Source organism: Oryx dammah, unplaced genomic scaffold (genome assembly GCF_014754425.2).
Source record: "Oryx dammah isolate SB20612 unplaced genomic scaffold, SCBI_Odam_1.1 HiC_scaffold_2, whole genome shotgun sequence".
In the NCBI taxonomy this organism is placed as follows: domain Eukaryota; kingdom Metazoa; phylum Chordata; class Mammalia; order Artiodactyla; family Bovidae; genus Oryx; species Oryx dammah.
The window spans coordinates 160,449,585-160,467,170 of record NW_024070186.1 but is presented as its reverse complement, the minus strand read 5'-3'; the positions used below and the strand labels follow the sequence as shown (position 1 = coordinate 160,467,170).

Genomic DNA, 17,586 nt, shown 5'->3' with positions numbered 1-17,586 from the left:
AACAGCCCACCTTCCCAGGGAGCTTGAGAACCTTCACTTAGGGTTCGTAAAGTTACCTAGTGAGTCCCTCATGGAGCACAAGGGGCTCCCCCCAGAGATCAAGGGAATGTCGAGATATGAGAACATCTCCATCAGGGCAGACATATTTCTCTAAGGTTTCTGTTTCATTTGTTTTAAACTTAGAATCAATACAGTTTCTCCCAGAAAAGAAAGGGGATTTGAACTCTGGTTTGTGAGAAACGAAATCCCTGCCCTTTCTATTTGGTTGGCCAAAAGGTTCATTTGGGTTTTTCTGCACGATGGTATGAAAATCTGAACAAGCTTTTTGGCCAACGCAATACTATCCCGGTCGGTACTTGTTTACAAATTGAAGTATAGTTGTTGTACGATATGATACAAGTTGTGCATGCTAAGTCTCTCCAGCCGGGTCCGGCTCTGTGACCCTATGGACTGCAGCTAGTCAGTCTCCTCTGTCCTTGGGATTCCTCAGGCAAGAATTATAGGTATACAGTATAGCGGTTGACGTATCTTCTCTTGTAGTTATTGTAAACTACAGGCTATATTCCCTGTGTGGTATTGATACTATACCCAGCAGTGTTGGGTCTTTTCGAGGTCAGCTAATTCCTGCAAACGTGTGAGAAGGGCTGGGTCTGTAAGCTCGTCCCTCTGCTTTACAAGAACAGCCCACCTTCCCAGGGAGCTTGAGAACCTTCACTTAGGGTTCGAGTGTGGGTTAGCGGCTAGTTTAACAAGAGCTGTATTGAGATATAACTCACATACAATAAAATTCACCCTTGTAGAGCATCTAATTCAGTGGTTTTTAGTATGTTCGTAAAGTTGTACAGCCATCGCCATGGTCAATTTTAGAACATTTTCATTCCCCTGAAAAGAAACCCCACACCCATTCCAGTCACTCTGCATCATCCCCTTATGCCTCTCATTCTTGTGAACCACTAGTCTCCTTTCTGTCTCTGTGGAGTCACCTTTTCCAGACATTTTATATGGATGGAGTCCTATGATACGTGGCCTCTTGTGTCTGGCTGCTTTCACTGAGCGAATTTTCAAGGTTCATGCATTTTGATGTGTATATCAGGGCTTTATCCCTTTGGAGAGCTGAATAATGTTTCGTTCTATGGACATCCCCCGTTTCATTGATCACTCATCCATTGATGGACATCTGAGTTGTTTCTGCTAAAGAGTAGCCCCTGTTAGGGTGCATTCACGTACAGGCCTCTGTATGGATGTGTTTCCATTTTCACGCTGCCTGAGACGTTTGGTGAACTTTCCACTGGGTTGTACCCTTCTTGTGTGACAGATTGCAACAGCAGCCGACTCATCTGAGTCACGTAGTGAGCTGTGTTGCCCGAGTGAGCTCTATGCTCTGTGCTCTTCTTGCAGACCTGCCCGTCGTGTGGAATCACGTTCGCTCCCAAGCCAGAAGCTGGTGCAGAAGGTGGAGCGGTCCAGAACGGCTGTCAGGAGGAGCCCAAGAACAGCGCCAAGGTACCGGCTCTCAACCCTGGTCCCTGCCAGCGCCTCTTTCAGTGTGCCCACCAGAGGGCATGTCCTTTCGGGTCAGCATCTCAGTTCTGAGGGTGACTCCTCCCGGGTGGCATCACTGCACACCTTCTAGTCCTCTGGGTTTTGGACAGACGGGTAAAGAGCAGGATGGATGGTGACCTGATGGGACTCCCTGATGGCAGTGAGGCCTGAGGATGTGTGGCTGAGGGGAGTTTGGGAGGCTCTGTGGGGCTGGCAGCTGGACTCAGCGGCTGGTGGAAGGTGGATGTAGAGGAGAAGAGGGGCCTCCTCAGGGTGAGAGAAGAGTCTGTCCCCACCACCGTCCTGGTTGCCTGGAGGAGCAGGGGGAGTGGGGAGAAGCAGACGGTTGCTCAGGTTAGAGCAGAGACCTGGAGGTGCGGGTTGCGGCGTGTGGGGCACAGTCCAGGGGCCTCTGGTGTGGCTGTGTCAGGGGGACAGCGCTACTGTGGCCCACGCGCCAGCCTCTGCATTCACCCCGCTTGTCCTGATGTAGGCCTCCGGAGGACCCAGCTCCAAAACGCAAAATGGACTTCTGAGCCCTCCCCCAGAGGAGAAGCTCACCAACAGTCAGACCTCTCTGTGCGAGATCTTACAGGAGAAGGGCAGGTGGGCAGGCGTGAGCCTGGATCAGTCGGCTCTCCTTCCGCTGAGGTTCAAGAACATCCGGGAGAAAACAGACGCCCACTTTGTCGATGTTATCAAGGAAGACAGGTAAGAGGGAGCCAAGATTTATAGGTAGACGCACCACCCACCCCCCGCCCCCGCCCCCACTGCTGCTTTTCTGAGTCCCCTTGCCCCCCAGTGTTTTTGCCCTCCAGTGTCAGTGTGTCAATAATTTGAAACTAACACAGTGAATAATACAGAGGATTACTCCCTTTACTCCCTTTATACCCAGTTTACCAGCGTTTAACATTTTACTGTGCTTGCTTCATCCTCTTTTCTCTCCCTGTGAAAGTTATGTGTGGTGTTTTTTTTTTCTAAACCATTTGCAGTACATTGGACACATTGTGCTCTCTACCCCTTAAAACTGTATTTCCTGAGAACAGGGGCGTTCTTGTGTATGATCATAGTTACAGGCTGCAGTTCCTGTTCCGGTTTTGTCAGGTGGCCCCCTGTGTCCCCGACAGCATGTCCTCTCCTCTGGTCCGGGACCTGGTCCAGAGTCACATGCTGTGTTACGTGGTTGTCAGGCCTCTTCCATCTTCAAATCTGGGGGCAGTTCCTCAGCCATCCTTCATCTTCCAAGACATTGACGTTTTTGAAGCACACATGCCAGGCTCTTATATAAAATCTTCCTGAAGTTGGATTTGTGTTGAACCCCTCAGGATTCTATCTGGGCTGTGGGTGTGTCTGCACCCAATGGAGGGGACTTGCCTTCCCCGGCCCCAGAGGCCCAAGGCGCCCTGGTGATGACCTTTGTTGGGCAGTGAAATTGATCATCTGGGCGAGTGTTGCCAGCTTCTGCAGTCTGTGCTTGTTGTTTTCTCCCTGTGACTAGTCAGCTACCCATGGGATCATGTAGAGATCCCATTCCTCATCGCACTTCACTTGACTCATCTCCACTGATGACTCTTGCCTGTAATAGTCCTTATTGTGCTGGGCAGCATGGCGACTGTCCTGCCGCAGCGCTGAAGGCACATTCACCACTTAACACTTGGCATTCTGCAGTGAGCAGCCTCTCCCCACTTACCACTTAATCTCTCCATGTATGGACATGGAAATCCATGTAAACCCGCATGGAGTCCTGGTTTACTTAACAGGGCATCATTGATCACTGTCCTAATGAGTGTGATGCCCTAGTCATCCTGAATCTGGCCATAGGAAGCCCCTGTTCAGGCTGGCTCTTGCATCCTTTTGACATAGCTCTTTCATTTGTTTTGAGCCATTTCTTACTTTCCAGCACAACAACTCATTTTATATTTTCCCTGCCCCAGCACAAGCATCAGCTATTTCTCCAAAGAGCCCTGGCTCCTTTTAGTGAAAAATGGTACTTAGATACATTAGTTATTAATGTTCGATTAATTGTCTTTGTAATCAAAGGCGTTCACTCACTATGTGACTTCATTCCTTTTACATTCATTAGAACTTGTTCTGTGATTTCTACATGTGGTCTGTTTTGGTGAACGTACGATACACACTTAAAAAGAATGAAAACTCTGCATTCTCAGGATGTTGCAATCCATAAACCTCAATTAGATTCAGGTGATTGGCAGCAGTGATCAGATCATGTGTCTCTCTACTGAAAATTTGGGCTGTTTTTCTACCCATTATGGAGATAACTGTTAAGATTATTATTATTTCTATCAATTATTGAGATAATAAATAATCTCCAGCTATGGTTATGGAATTGTCTGTAGCTATCTCACAGAATTGTCTGTGTCTCTGTCTCTTTGTTTCAAGTATTTTGAAGCCCTTTTTAAGGTACATACACACTTGTGAGTGTCATATATTCCTGGTAATTAATCCTTTTATCATTTTGAAGTGTCCATCTTTGTGCCTAGTAATACTCTGTCTTGAAGACTGCTTTATCTGATATTAACAGTCACTATAGCTACTGTTTGCATGCTATATCATTTTCCATTAAAAAAAATTAAAAGCTGGGTCTTTATATTTGAAATACATCTCCTGTGGGTCTTGCTTTTTAAATCACTCTGACAATATCTGCCTTTTTATTATATTTTAATATATTTTGTTTTTAGCCATACCTCTTTGCATTATGTTTCTTTTAGTGGTTGCTCTAGGCAGTCTTATATTTTTGTAGTCTTCCTATCGTTAATATTATATCATTTCACTTTAAATGTAGAAATCTCATATCAGTATAGGTACATTACCTCTCCTCTCATCCCTTATGTTATGGTTTTCACATGTTACATATATATATACATTATAAACAACAACCTCCAATTCCAACCTCTTGGTAACCTCAGATTGGTCTCTTTTGATTGCTTTTTGTTGAGGAGGGACCATGTTTTCCTGATTCCTTGCTTGTCTAGTAATTTTGGATTATGTTGTGCACATTGTATACAAAACTCTCCATTCTGTTACTTTCCTTTGAAGAGTATCAACTTTTTGTTTGTTTCAGCAGCCAGATAAGTGATCTGAACTCAAATGCCAAACTCTGTCTCCCCTGAGGTGGGCAGCAGCTGTTCTTTTTGCCTTTATTAGGCTGCTTGGAGTTGCCTGCACACATGTGTGTTTCAAGGGTCTGCCAGGGATGGGAGCAGAGCCTGTGGGCAGAATGTAGGGCTCTCCCTTCTCTGGTCCTCTCCCTTTGGGATGTCCAACCTCATTTTCCATCTGTGGGCATGCTGAACTCTCTCTCCTGGTTTTCCAAGTCAGTGAGACTGGAGCTTTTCTATCTGAGTTATAGCCATCCTACACATGGTGCTGACTAATGGCTCTCTGCAGATGAAAAAAAAAACCCACAATTTCAACTTCTTCCAAGTGTAGCTCCATTTTCTTACTGCTTCAGGCCAATCGCCAGTGCTTTCAGTTGTTTTTATATTTTGTTCAGGGTTTACCTTATGACTCAGATGGTTAAGAATCTGCCTATCATGCGGGAGACTCAGGTTCAATTCCTGGGTCAGGAAGATCCCCTGGAGAAGGAAATGGCAACCGACTCCCGAATTCTTGCCTGGGAAATCCCTTAGACAGAGGAGCCTGGTGGGCTAGAGTCCATAGGGTTGTCAAGAGTTGGACATGACTGAGTGACTAACACTTCAGGGTGTGTGGTCACTATCTGAGAAAGGATTGATCCAACACGAGCTCATCCCTGTTCCCAGAAGTGGGACGGCCCGGTATTCATCTCAAACGAGCAGCACAGCTTACAATGTGGATCCTGCCTCTTGACTCTTTGCGACCCCATGGACTATACAGTCCATGGAATTCTCCAGGCCAGAATACTGGAGTGTAGCCATTCCCTTCTCCAGGGGATCTTCCCAACCCAGGGATTGAACCCAGGTCTCTCGCAGTGCAGGCAGATTCTTTACCAGCTGAGCCACCAGGGGCAGGAGACTGGGGTCCGGTTCCTGGATTGGGAAGATCCCCTGGAGAAGGGAAAGGCTACCTACTCCAGTATTCTGGCCTAGAAAATTTCATGGACTGTGTAGTCCATGGGGTTGCAAAGAGTCAGACACAACTGAGCAACTTTCACTTTGCCTCTTGACTGCAGAAATAAAACTATTATGTTTCCTCCTTGTAGCTGCTTTGTTGCTTTTCCGTCTGTCTACGCTCACCAAGTGAAAGGGAAGATGGGGTGGCGGTCAACACTTTGGGGTGGCATTTTTTTCTCTTCTGAACCTGAGACCAGTAGGGAATCTCGCACTTACCACCAGGAGTCGTCTGAGCATGGAAAGGAGGAAGTGCAGTGGCCCTTGCTGTGTGTTGGGCGCCTGATAGGCACTTCATGTATTTTATCTGCTTTAATCATTCTGGTAGTTACTGTGTGAAGCAGAGACAGCCCACAGCTATATTTTCATTTTAAAATTATATTAACATCCCCTTAGATTTATAGTAATTTTCTGCAGGATAAAAAGGATATGACTATTTGCTAGCCATCCGTAAAAGAATGAGAGAGCCACGTAAAGCAGGCTTGATTTCTCTGCTATTAAAATCATTGAGCATTATCATTTCTCAGGTTTCACATGCAATCTGCATATGTGACAACAGCTCCAAAATTACACTGACTGTAAACACAATTTTGTGATAACAACCTGTTAGCGGTGACGGTGGTAATTACTGTCAGTGCTCTGAGTGACAGGACAGCCGGTTCTGAATTATGTGTGCAAGGAAGCCTCCGAATCCACATAAGCACGATCCATGCAGGGACCTGCTGGTCCTTCAGAGGGGAGCGTTTCATGGAACAAAAAAAGCTGCCGCCTCCTTCTAATTCTGCATGCCAGAAGATGTTTTCAAAAGCACGGTTCTACTGCTGTGTGTTATATTTATGGTGAATGGGCATTCTTTCATGGAGGTGCAGCCTGAAATGGGATTCTGTATAGAAGCACGAAGGACTTTCCAGAGAGTTCTAAAGGGGTGGTTGAGCAATGTCTATTGTGCAGTGACTTTCAGGTACAGCCTTTGTGACACGCTCCACAAACGGCATCTCCGTAGCTAACGGTGATCCTCTGATAGAATACATGTGACAATTGTGCTTCACGTTGATTGATTGCATTTATCATCTCTTCTAGCCTAATGAAAGACTACTTTTTTAAGCCGCCCATTAACCAGTTCAGCTTGAACTTCCTGGATCCGGAGCTCGAGCGGGCCTACAGGACCAGCTATCAAGAAGAGGTGTGTGTTTCCTCATAATTTTACTAAAGACATGCCAGTTTTACTCAGTAGTTCTTAGTCTTGTGCTTGGGCAGCCTTTTTTCGTTTTCCTGAGCAATGGGAAATTGAAGGCACATTTTGATCTCCCACAGTCTGTACGTAAGCCCTGAAATGTATGTAAGCCTTGAATTTCATCTGTATGTGAATGTGTCACCACAAGGGAGAAAACCCTAAATCTGTCTACAGCAGCTCAGCTTGTCACCTCTTGGTCTCCTTTCCCTTCAGCTGGTGGGTGCCCAGGCTCCCCGGCCGTGCTCCAGCCCCTGGAGGCCTAGTATGGGGAGGGGGGCTCCAGCCCCACCTGTTCTGTTCTCCAGCAGGACTTCTCTCCCTGTTCCCTGTTGGCTTTCTTCCCACTGGGATGGGACACAAGTCAGAGGCCTGCCACCTCGCTGGGCTTTCCCAGATGCTTCAGGGCTGAGCTCCCCTCCACTGCCCTCCCCTACCTTAATTCCTGCTGTCCTGTAACTCTGAGCCCAAACCTCACTTCCTCCAAGAAACAGTCCCTGACTGCAGACTGGATTCCCCCCCTCCTCCCCGCCCCCGTTACACCATGTCTTCACAGCTGGAATCCCATTTTGAAATCTCTTCTTGTGGGACTGTTGAATCATATGCCTCCCTCCTTGGACTCTCAGCTTGGGGAGGCAGGAGTCCATCTCTTCTTCTCTATTCTATATGGTGTCCAGTCCCCAAACCTGCAAGCACTTGGTGGGGCTTGATGGGAGCAGTGGACGGAAGCAGTAGCCTAGAGCCTGGTTTGAGTTACAAGCAGCCAGCCCCCTGCAGTCTTCCCAGACCTAACCTGGCTTAGTGTTACAAGGTCAAAAACACATACCCTCCCAGCCCAGAGCCAAAAGGATTTCTCCTTCAACTTCCATTTGTTCATCCAGAGGATCACCCCTTAGTGTCTGCAGCATCCAGGGCCCGACCAGGCTCGAAAGTCCTGGTGGACCAGGCTCGAAAGTCCTGGTGGACCAGGCTCAAAAGTCCTGGTGAACCAGACAGGGTGGGCCATGCCTGTGGGGTTGGGTTTCATGAGCCTCTTGGGACCTGAATACATGTGAACACCCCATGCGGGGCTCCTTGTGTGGCCTTTTGAGTCAGTTGATTGATGCCTGGAGAGCAGAACATCATCTCATTTAGTCCACACAGCAGCCTTTCAAGCAGGTTTACGATGATCCCTGGATGATCCCTGTTTTGCCAAAAGAAAGCCAAGGCCAGGGAAGGTTGAGAGGCTGAGACCCCATCGCTAGAGTGGAATACTCCCCAACCCCAGTACTGACTGCAGAGCCTCCCTAGCAGCAGGCACGGGCTACCCACCCCTCTCGTCACCAGATGCTCCCTGAGCATCCTGCTCCTGGGACTGAGGCAGAGAGATGACAGACGCTCTTGGGGAAGCAGTAACCTGGCAGAAGTCAGAACCCAGACCCCTGGGTCCCAAAAAGCCCTCAGAGCACACTGACCCCAGGTTGAGGGCCTAGAGGGAGCCCATGTTACTGGGAGGGCTGGCAACTAACCTAGTGAAGAAATGTTGCAGAGAGGGGCCAGCAGCTGCAAACCTTGGAGATGAGATGGAGCCTGGGTACCTCCAGGGATCTGGGGGCGCTTCCATCTGGCAAATGGGGTGGAGGTGGCAGGTGGGCAGCTTCCTGCACGGTGGACGTTATGCCAAAGGCCAGAGGAGCTGGGAAGAATCCAGAACAGGGGGTGGCACCATCAGACTGTGCTGTGTAAAGGTCACGTGGCCGAGCCATAGAAGGTGATGAGAGTGGATGAGCCTGTAGTCTAGGGTGCAGGTGGGGTGCTGCCCCCCGGAACTTGGGGCAGGGTGGCGAGGAGGGGAGGGTTGCAGGAGCAGCGGAAGGCTCCGGTCCGTCCCTGCTTAGGCCCCCACTGCACTCAGTGTTTTCCCAGTGAAGCTTCACCATTGCCCATAAGGTGTCGGTCCAGAGTTCATCCTTGTTCCTAGATAAAGAAACGAGGCCCAGGGACAATGGGTGACATGGTCAAGGCACCACAGCCCTGGCTGGGCTCCTCCTTGCCTGTGTGACCTCGGGTAGCCCCTCACCTTGGCCTCTGACCTGTGCCCTGAGACGAGGAGCATTTCCTCCTCAAGAACTATGTGAGCATGGAGTGAGGCCAGTCCCTGCAAGGATCCACCTGATGCTTGGAGCTGGCCTCTCTCTTGGACTCTGGCTTTGTTATCATTTCTCCCCTTTGCTGTGATTCCCTAGTACCGCGTGCATGTCACTTTGTCACACTGACCACACCACCATCTCAGACCCTCGTCTGCCCACCATTAGGCTGTGAGCCCCCCAGGGCCATTATTTTCTGCCTGTCCATCCTCCCTGCACCCCGTGCAGACCCAGGCCCAGAGCAGACTCCTGCCATCACTGTTACTGCTGACCTGCTGCTGCTCTAGCCCCGCGTTCTGCTTCTGTCAGGAAGCCCCGAGTCTGGGACCTGGCTTCTAGCACGTGACTTCCCTGTCAGCAGCATACTTCGGGCTCAGTGTGTCACATGCCTGTGAGAATGTACTGGTTTGTACTCAGCTGCTCTGTGACCTTGGACAAATTTCTGCACTTCTCTGTGCCTCAGTTTCCTCACTGTTGGGCAGGGGGTAGTAGTAGGGAGACGGCTGTGTGAAGCATTTCTCGCCCTGCGCCTGGTCTGTAGGAGGCAAGTGCTCAGCAGACATCCACTGTTTTCTGCCTGGATCGCCTTCCTCCAGGTGGGTACGTCCAGCAGCATCTGTTAACGTTCCCCCACCGCCACCTCCCAAACAGGTTATAAAGAATTCTCCCGTGAAGACTTTTGCCAGTGCCACCTTCAGCTCCCTCCTGGATGTGCTTCTGTCGGCAACAGTGTTTCTGATTCTCTCCATCACCTGCTTCCTGAAGTACGGGGCCACCTCCACGCCGCCCCCGCCGGCCGCCATGGCAGTCTTTGGAGCGGCCCTGCTGCTGGAGATCCTGTCCCTCGTGGTCTCTGTCAGGTAAAGGCCCACCTGCGGGCAGCTCCGCAGCTGTTAGCCTTCAGCTCCCTCTGCTGGCGTAACTGCCAGCCGGCTCCGTGAGTGCATTTCTGGACGGTCCTCTTCTCTTCCCTGGCCCAGCCCTGCTTCACAGACTCCTCCCTCACGAACCCCTCAGCACAGGGAGTCTCCCTCCTTACCTGCAGGTCAGTGTCCTCTGCAGCCTCGACGCCACCAGTTAAGTCCCTTGAGCTCCCAAACCAGACACTTAGAAAGTGGGAAGATAAGGGGCAAGAAGGCAAGGCAGAGAGAGAGAAGAGGAGGTGTGCAGGGTGCCCATGGGAAGGGCTTCTCCTGACTGCAAGAGTGAAGCCCTAAACCCCCAGAGGACGTGCAGGCCCAAGTCCATGGGCTCGGGTCAGGCAGCGGTTTCTTCGAGGTGACACGGAAACACAAGCAGCCAAAGAAAACGTAGCTAAGCTGGACTTCATTAGAATCTAAAACTTTCATGTTTCAAAGAACACCATCATCACTTTTCACCCCCAAGTGAAAGAGGACATACAGAACAGAAGAGTATTTGCAATCGTGTCCACAACAAGGGTCTAGAATGTTAGCTCAATAATAAAAAGACACTCTGTTTAAAAATGGACAGAGTCTGAGAGACATCAGGGCCCCTCTAGGAGGCAGGGCCCTCAGGACCGGCCCAACCTGCCTTCAGGGCAGCCCCAGCCCCAGGAGCTCACAGTGATTCTATCCATGCCATCGCTGCCCCAGACCCACCCCTTCCTCCAGCCCTGCAGCTCTCAGCAGGACAGCCCCACACTGGGTATCAGAGAGAAACAGGGAGACTGGCCCTGACCTGTGCCCCGAGATGAGGAGCATTTCCTCCTCAAGAACTGTGTGAGCGTGGAGTGAGGCCGGTCCGCGCAAGGGTCCACCTGATGCTTGGAGCTGGCCTCTCTCTCGGACTCTGGCTTTGTCATCATTTTTCCCTTTTGCTGTGATTCCCTAGTACCCCGTGTGTGTCGCTTTGTCACACTGACCACACCATCATCTCAGACCCTCGTCTACCCACCATTAGGCTGTGAGCCCCCCAGGGGCATTGTTTCCCACCTGTCCATCCCCCCTGCACCTCCCCAGCATCCCAGGACAGGAAACTGTAGCTTCGGGTCTGGCCCTGAAGCTTCCAGTGCATGATCCCTCCTCTCCACGCTCACCTCCAGCCTCCCCTGAGGCCCCTTCAGCTCTTTGCCAAAGGGTTTCGCTGCCTTGCCCACAGCAAGCCCTGCTCTGGGGCCTGCCTCCTTCCATGTCTTGGCTCCAAGCTCCTCGCCAAGCTGCTGGGGACCCACTCCCAAACTAGCTGCGCCCTGTGCAGGGCTGCCCTCAGCTGGGGGGCACCGAAAAGACCCAAACACTGATTTTCTTTTCTCCCTGCTCCCCAGGATGGTGTTCTTCCTGGAGGACGTGATGACATGCACCAAGCACCTGCTGGAGTGGGTAGCCGGCTGGCTCCCACGCCATTTCATCGGGGCCATCCTGGTGTCCCTCCCCGCCCTGGCGGTGTATTCACACATCACCTCTGAATTTGAGACAAACATACACGTAAGTAGAGTTGCAGTGATTTTGTGTCCAGGTTCCTCTGGGCTTACAGATCACTTTTTTTTTTTAATAAGTCTCCTGGCTTGGGACAGGAATTTAAACACAGAGGCCCATATCCTGTCAGTCCTTTGAACTTGTCTTTTTTAAAGACTTGCCTAGGACAGAGGAGCAGGCTGGGAGGTCAGACCACAGCCTGCCTGGGGAGAGTCCTCCATGGAGCTGGGTCCTTTCCCACTGGCTGAGTGTCGCTAAATCCCAAGTCAGTTATTTCCTTACACGTTTTATGAGGAAGCATCTGTCCCACATATCCAAATGATACAGGGTAATACGCTGTTGTCCATCAACTGTACTTTATTTTAAAAGAAAAGTAAAAATAATAACCTTAGTCTGTAGAACTGGCACCAGCCATCCGCCGGCACCTCAACTGGCTGCTGCTGATCATGGAAGCCACTTCCAAGTTACACCCATAAAGAGTGAATTCACGCTGCTGTAGCAAGATTGTATTTCTGGTGCCGGCAAGTGTAGCACAAAGTGCTGGTGGGCTGGCTGCATTCGATAGTTACACACCCCAGTTTCATTTACGCTGACATGCAGCAGGGTGCCTGCAGGATGGGTTTTGGGGAGGGAACTGATGACAGGGTGGCTTCATGGGGGCAGCCTACCTTTCCTCCCTGCCAAGGTGATGTGTGCAGTTCCCACACACCTGTAAGCGAGAAAACTGTGGGAACTTAATTAATCCCATGGTTTATGATCTGTCCCTGAACTGAGGGTGTTCTGTTCCACAGAAGGAAAGGTAAGCGAGTGTGTCATCTGCTCTCAGGGTTCCCACGTGGAGGGGAGGCTGGTGGGTGCACTGGGGTCCTCACGAGCCCTCCCCTTGTTTCAGTCCACCGTGTTCACGGGCTCAGCCGTGCTGACCGCCGTGGTGCAATACTGCAACTTCTGCCAGCTCAGCTCCTGGATGCGGTCCTCCCTGGCCACTGTCATCGGGGCCGGGCCCCTGCTGCTGCTGCTCTACGTCTCCCTGTGCCCGGACAGGTACGTGAGCCCTGCTCTCCACGCAGGGGGTCATCCGCCCTGACACTGCTTTTGTCCCCCTCACACCTTTCCTCTTAATTGAGATATGTCATTGACACAGAAGTATTAGTTTCCAGGTGCACTATGTAATGATTTAGTATTTCTGTACTGTGTGAAATGATGACCACCATAAGTCTAGTTAAGTTACTCTTGGGAATCTCCTGGCAGTTCAGTGGTTAGGATTCGGTACTCTCACTGCTGGGGCCCAGGCTCAATCCCTGGTGGGGCAACTAAGATCCCACGAGCCGTGATGTGAAGCCAAAAAAAGAAAAAATGTTACCTTCTCAGCAACTTTCAAATATATAGTACAGTATTATTAACTATAGTAACCACGGTGTATGAGTTTGAGTAAACTCTGGGAGTTGGTGATGGACAGGGAGGCCTGGCGTGCTGCAGTCCATGGGGTCGCAAAGAGTCGGACACGACTGAGCAACTGAACTGAACTGACCTTGGTGTATATAATTTCCCCAGGACTTACCTACTTTATAACCGGAACTTTGTTCCGTTTGAGAACCTTCACCCATTTTATCCACCTTCCACCCCTGCCTCTAGCAACCCAATCTGTTCATGGTGTGGTTTTTTTTTTTTGCTTGTTTTTAGAGTCTACATGTAAATGAGATCATACGGTATTTGTCTTTCTCTGTCTGACTTATTTCTCTTAATGCCTCCAAGGTCTGTTCCTGTTGTCACATATGGCAGGATTTCTTTCTTTTCTGTGGCTGAATCATATTCTGTTGCATATATACCATGTCTTCTTTATCCATTCATTCTTTGACAGATACTTAGGTTCCTTCTCATCTTGGCTATTGTAAATAGTGCTGTAATCGACATGCGGATACAGATGTCTTTTCAAGTTGCTGTTTGTGTTCCCTTCAGATGTTTCTGAAGAACTGCTGACTTCTATTTTTAATTTTGGGGAGACCCTTCATAATGTTTTCCATAGTGGCTGTACCAGTTTACTTCTCACTAGCAGTGCACAGGGGATTCCCTGGTAGCTTAGTTGGTAAAGAATTCGCCTGCAATGCAGGAGACCCCAGTTTGATTCCTGGATCGGGAAGATCCCCTGGAGAAGGGATAGGCTACTTGATCCAGTATTCTTATACTTCCCTTAGGCTCAGCTGGTAAAGAATCCTCCTGCAATGCAGGAGACCTGGGTTCGATCCCTGGGTTGGGAAGATCCCTTGGAGAGACATGGCAAACCACTCTAGTATTCTTGCCTGGAGAATCCCATGGACAGAGGAGCTTATGGCCCCAAAGAGTTGGACACGACTGAGTGACTAAGCACAGCACAGCAGTGCACAAGAGTTCTCTTGTCTCCATGTGTCAACATCACTTGTTCCTTATCTTTTTTTTGTTTATACCTGTGCTAATAGGTGTGAGGTGATGTTTTGCTTGATGTGCATTTCCCTGATAAGTAGGGGGTATTGAACAGCTTTTCATGTGCTTATGAGCCATCTCTATGTCTGCTTTAGAAAAGTGTCTATTTAGATCCTCTGCCTGTTTTTCAGTTAAATTTCTGGGTTTTGCTATTGAATTGTGTCTGTCTCTGGTTCTTTCTCATCAGTACTAATGCCCTCCACCCCAACAGACATTTACTGTCTCAACAGGAAATAGCTTTCAGCTTCATCAAGTCAACAACTTGATGAAATGCCCAAAGAATAATATGCAAAGGAAAGAAAAAGGAAATAATTTTTAATAGCAAAATATGTATTTACCTGTAGACTTCCTGGGGTGACCACCCCCAGCTAACGTCATGCAGTAGTCACATGCTAGAACTCACAGTTGTCCCATGGTATCCTCAGGGGAAGGTTCTCAGACCCCTTCCCCTAATACCAAAATTCAAGGATGTTCAAGTTCCTCCTATAAGTGGCACCATATTTGCATATAACCTACAAAGCTGTTTAGACTACTTATGATACCTAATACAGTACAAGTGCTATGTTGTAAGTTGTAAGCATGCAGCAAATTTAAATTTTGCTCTTTTGAAACTTTCTGGAAATTTTCTTCATAATATTTTCGATCTGAAAGTGAAAGTTGCTCAGTTGTGTCCAACTCTTTGTGGCCCCATGGACTATACAGTCCATGGAATTCTCCAGGCCAGAATACTGGCGTGGGTAGCTCCTCCCTTCTTCAGGATATCTTCCCAACCCAGGGATCCAACCCAGGTCTCTCCCACATTGCGTTCTGTACCCGCTGAGCCACAGGGGAAGGCCAAGAATACTGGAGTGGCTACCGGGCTTCCCTGATAGCTCAGTTGGTCAAGAATCTGCCTGCAATGAAGGAGACTCCGGTTCCATTCCTGGGTCTGGAAGATCCACTGGAGAAGGGATTTTTGATCTGAGGTTGGTTGAATCCAGAGATGCAGAACCTGTGGATGTAGAAGGCCGTTTGTATTTACAATGAGGAAGTTTGAATTTAAGAAAGTAGAACCAGAAGCCATTTCATACAAGACTATCAAGAAAACAAAATGTTAGCGGTGGATGTGACACACAAATGAAAAGAAGTAGCTGGTTCTGACCTCTTGTGGTAGGGCTGGTGTGCTGAGACAGGTCACAGACTGTCGAAGTGGAGGAGTTGAAGAACGATGGCCTCGTGAGTGACCTGGCCCTATTCATAAACCCTGTGTCATAACAGTTCTCCAGCTTATGACATGAAACGTTAGGGCAGCGAGAAATCACTAGAAATACATCTCTTATCTTGAATCCTTCCACATATTGAAGCATACATTTTACTCAAATGGCCTTCAAAGCTCTCTCAGTAGTGATGTGGGGAAAAGAAACAGGAGCTTTGTGAAGACCCCTGGGGACAGAATCTGTTCTGTGCTATGAAAAATGTAAAAATTAAAATATATAGGATGGCGCTGATAGGTGCTATGTTTGAAACAGCCTCTGTTAATGAATCCATCAACGCTCCTGCTTTCCATGTGTCCTACTGATTAAGTCGTGTTTTGGTTCTCCTAAATTACCAGTTGCACATTTGCAACTGGCTTTGTGGCTTTTAACCTTTTCAACTAAATATATAGTTAGAAATATGATGCTACCTTGGACAGCAAAGTGCACATAGTAAGTAATTTATTCAGAAATTTGGAGGGAATGTCTCAAATCATTAAGCTTCTTTTTCTAAACGTTGGACTTTTTGTGTAACTGCTTATGAAAATGTTTTATGTTAGCACATATTAAAGAACCATTTATTTATATTTACAGTGGGTTTAGATTAGCAGGATATTTCAAAGTTACATGGGACATTTCTCCATTGTGCTCTGCAGGACATCTAACATTCCTGGCTCCCCACATTATTATGGTAGCCAGAAGGGACTCGAGTATTCCCAAAATGCTCCCCTGTGCTGTGCTGTGCTTAGTCGCTCAGTCATGTCTGACTCTTTGTGACCGCATGGACTGAAGTCTACCAAGCTCCTCTGTCCATGGGGATTCTCCAGGCAAGAATACTGGAAGCCTTTCCCTTCTCCAAAATGCTCCCCTAGGAGTGGTATTACCACTGAGAATCATTGCTTTCATAAATTCAAAAGTAGAAAATGGTCTAATTTGTCTCAATATCCAGATGAAATCACCATAGTGCGTTTGGGATATTACCAAAGCAGTGGTCAGTAATGGACAGAATGAGTGTCCTTCCTCAATTTACTTAATAAAATAATAGCGACATGAAAGATGTTCAAGTTCTCTGCAAATTAAGATCAAAAAGAGAATTCAAAGTATTCAGCATTCACTTTATTCAGGGAATTTACTGCTATTCAGCATGTGAAAGGAAACTTTACTGAACAGTTAAATTACTTAAGCAAAACAAAGTGTCCTTTTTCCTTTCTGAAGGTGTGTTCTGGAATTGTGGTCTTTATAAGCTCTTTACCAACAGTATGAAATTCAGTAATACACTTTTTAACCTTTTAGTTCAGTTCAGTCCCTCAGTTGTGTCCGACTCTTTTGTGATCCCATGAATTGCAGCATGCCAGGCCTCCCTGTCCATCACCAACTCCTGGAGTTCACTCAAACTCATGTCCATCAAGTCGGTGATGCCATCCAGCCATCTCATCCTCTGTCGTCCCCTTCTCCTCCTGCCCCCAATCCCTCCCAGCATCAGAGTCTTTTCCAATGAGTCAACTCTTCGCATGAGGTAGCCAAAGTACTGGAGTTTCAGCTTTAGCATCATTCCTTCCAAAGAACACCCAGGACTGATCTCCTTTAGAATGGACTGGTTGGATCTCCTTGCAGTCCAAGGGACGCTCAAGAGTCTTCTCCAACACCACAGTTCAAAAGCATCAATTCTTCTGTGCTCAGCTTTCTTCACAGTCCAACTCTCACATCCATACATGACCACTGGAAAAACCATAGCCTTGACTAGACGGACCTTTGTTGGCAAAGTAATGTCGCTGCTTTTGAATATGCTGTCTAGGTTGGTCATAACTTTCCTTCCAAGGAGTAAGCGTCTTTTAATTTCATGGCTGCAATCACCATCTGCAGTGATTTTGGAGCCCAAAAAAATAAAGTCTGACACTGTTTCCACTGTTTCCCCATCTATTTCCCATGAAGTGATGGGACTGGATGCCATGATCTTCGTTTTCTGAATGTTGAGCTTTAAGCCAACTTTTTCACTCTGCTCTTTCACTTTCATCAAGAGGCTTTTTAGCTCTTCGCTTTCTGCCATAAGGGTGGTGTCATCTGCATATCTGAGGTTATTGATATTTCTCCTGGCAATCTTGATTCCAGCTTGTGTTTCTTCCAGCCCAGCATTTCTCATGATATACTCTGCATATAAGTTAAATAAGCAGGGTGACAATATACAGCCTTGACATACTCCTTTTCCTATTTAAGTCCATCACAATTACCCCGTCAGCCATTCAGTCACAGGGATGGACCTTTTCCACTTGGATCTGGAGAGCATTAGCTATGGGGAACCCAGAAATCAAGCAGGAGATCTTGAAGTGTGGCTGGTGGTTGAATCTCTGCTTGATCCAGTCCACCCTCATACTCACAGGATCCTCTCAGCCCATCCGCCCTGTCACTACTGAGCCCAACCAGGATAGGGGGCATGTTCAGTTCAGTTCAGTC

At 48.3% G+C, this 17,586-nt stretch overlaps 1 protein-coding gene across 1 annotated transcript in view; it reads left to right on the top strand.

The window, feature by feature from the left end:
- ADCY9 (adenylate cyclase 9) overlaps positions 1-17,586 on the top strand; it is a 105,145-nt gene that overhangs the window by 75,205 nt on the left and 12,354 nt on the right. Inside the window, exons 3-8 of the mRNA XM_040255712.1 lie at positions 1,399-1,503; positions 2,036-2,253; positions 6,732-6,834; positions 9,660-9,868; positions 11,293-11,452; positions 12,336-12,487. Of these exons, the coding sequence (XP_040111646.1) occupies positions 1,399-1,503; positions 2,036-2,253; positions 6,732-6,834; positions 9,660-9,868; positions 11,293-11,452; positions 12,336-12,487 (947 nt within the window). The remainder of the gene's footprint in view (positions 1-1,398; positions 1,504-2,035; positions 2,254-6,731; positions 6,835-9,659; positions 9,869-11,292; positions 11,453-12,335; positions 12,488-17,586) is intronic.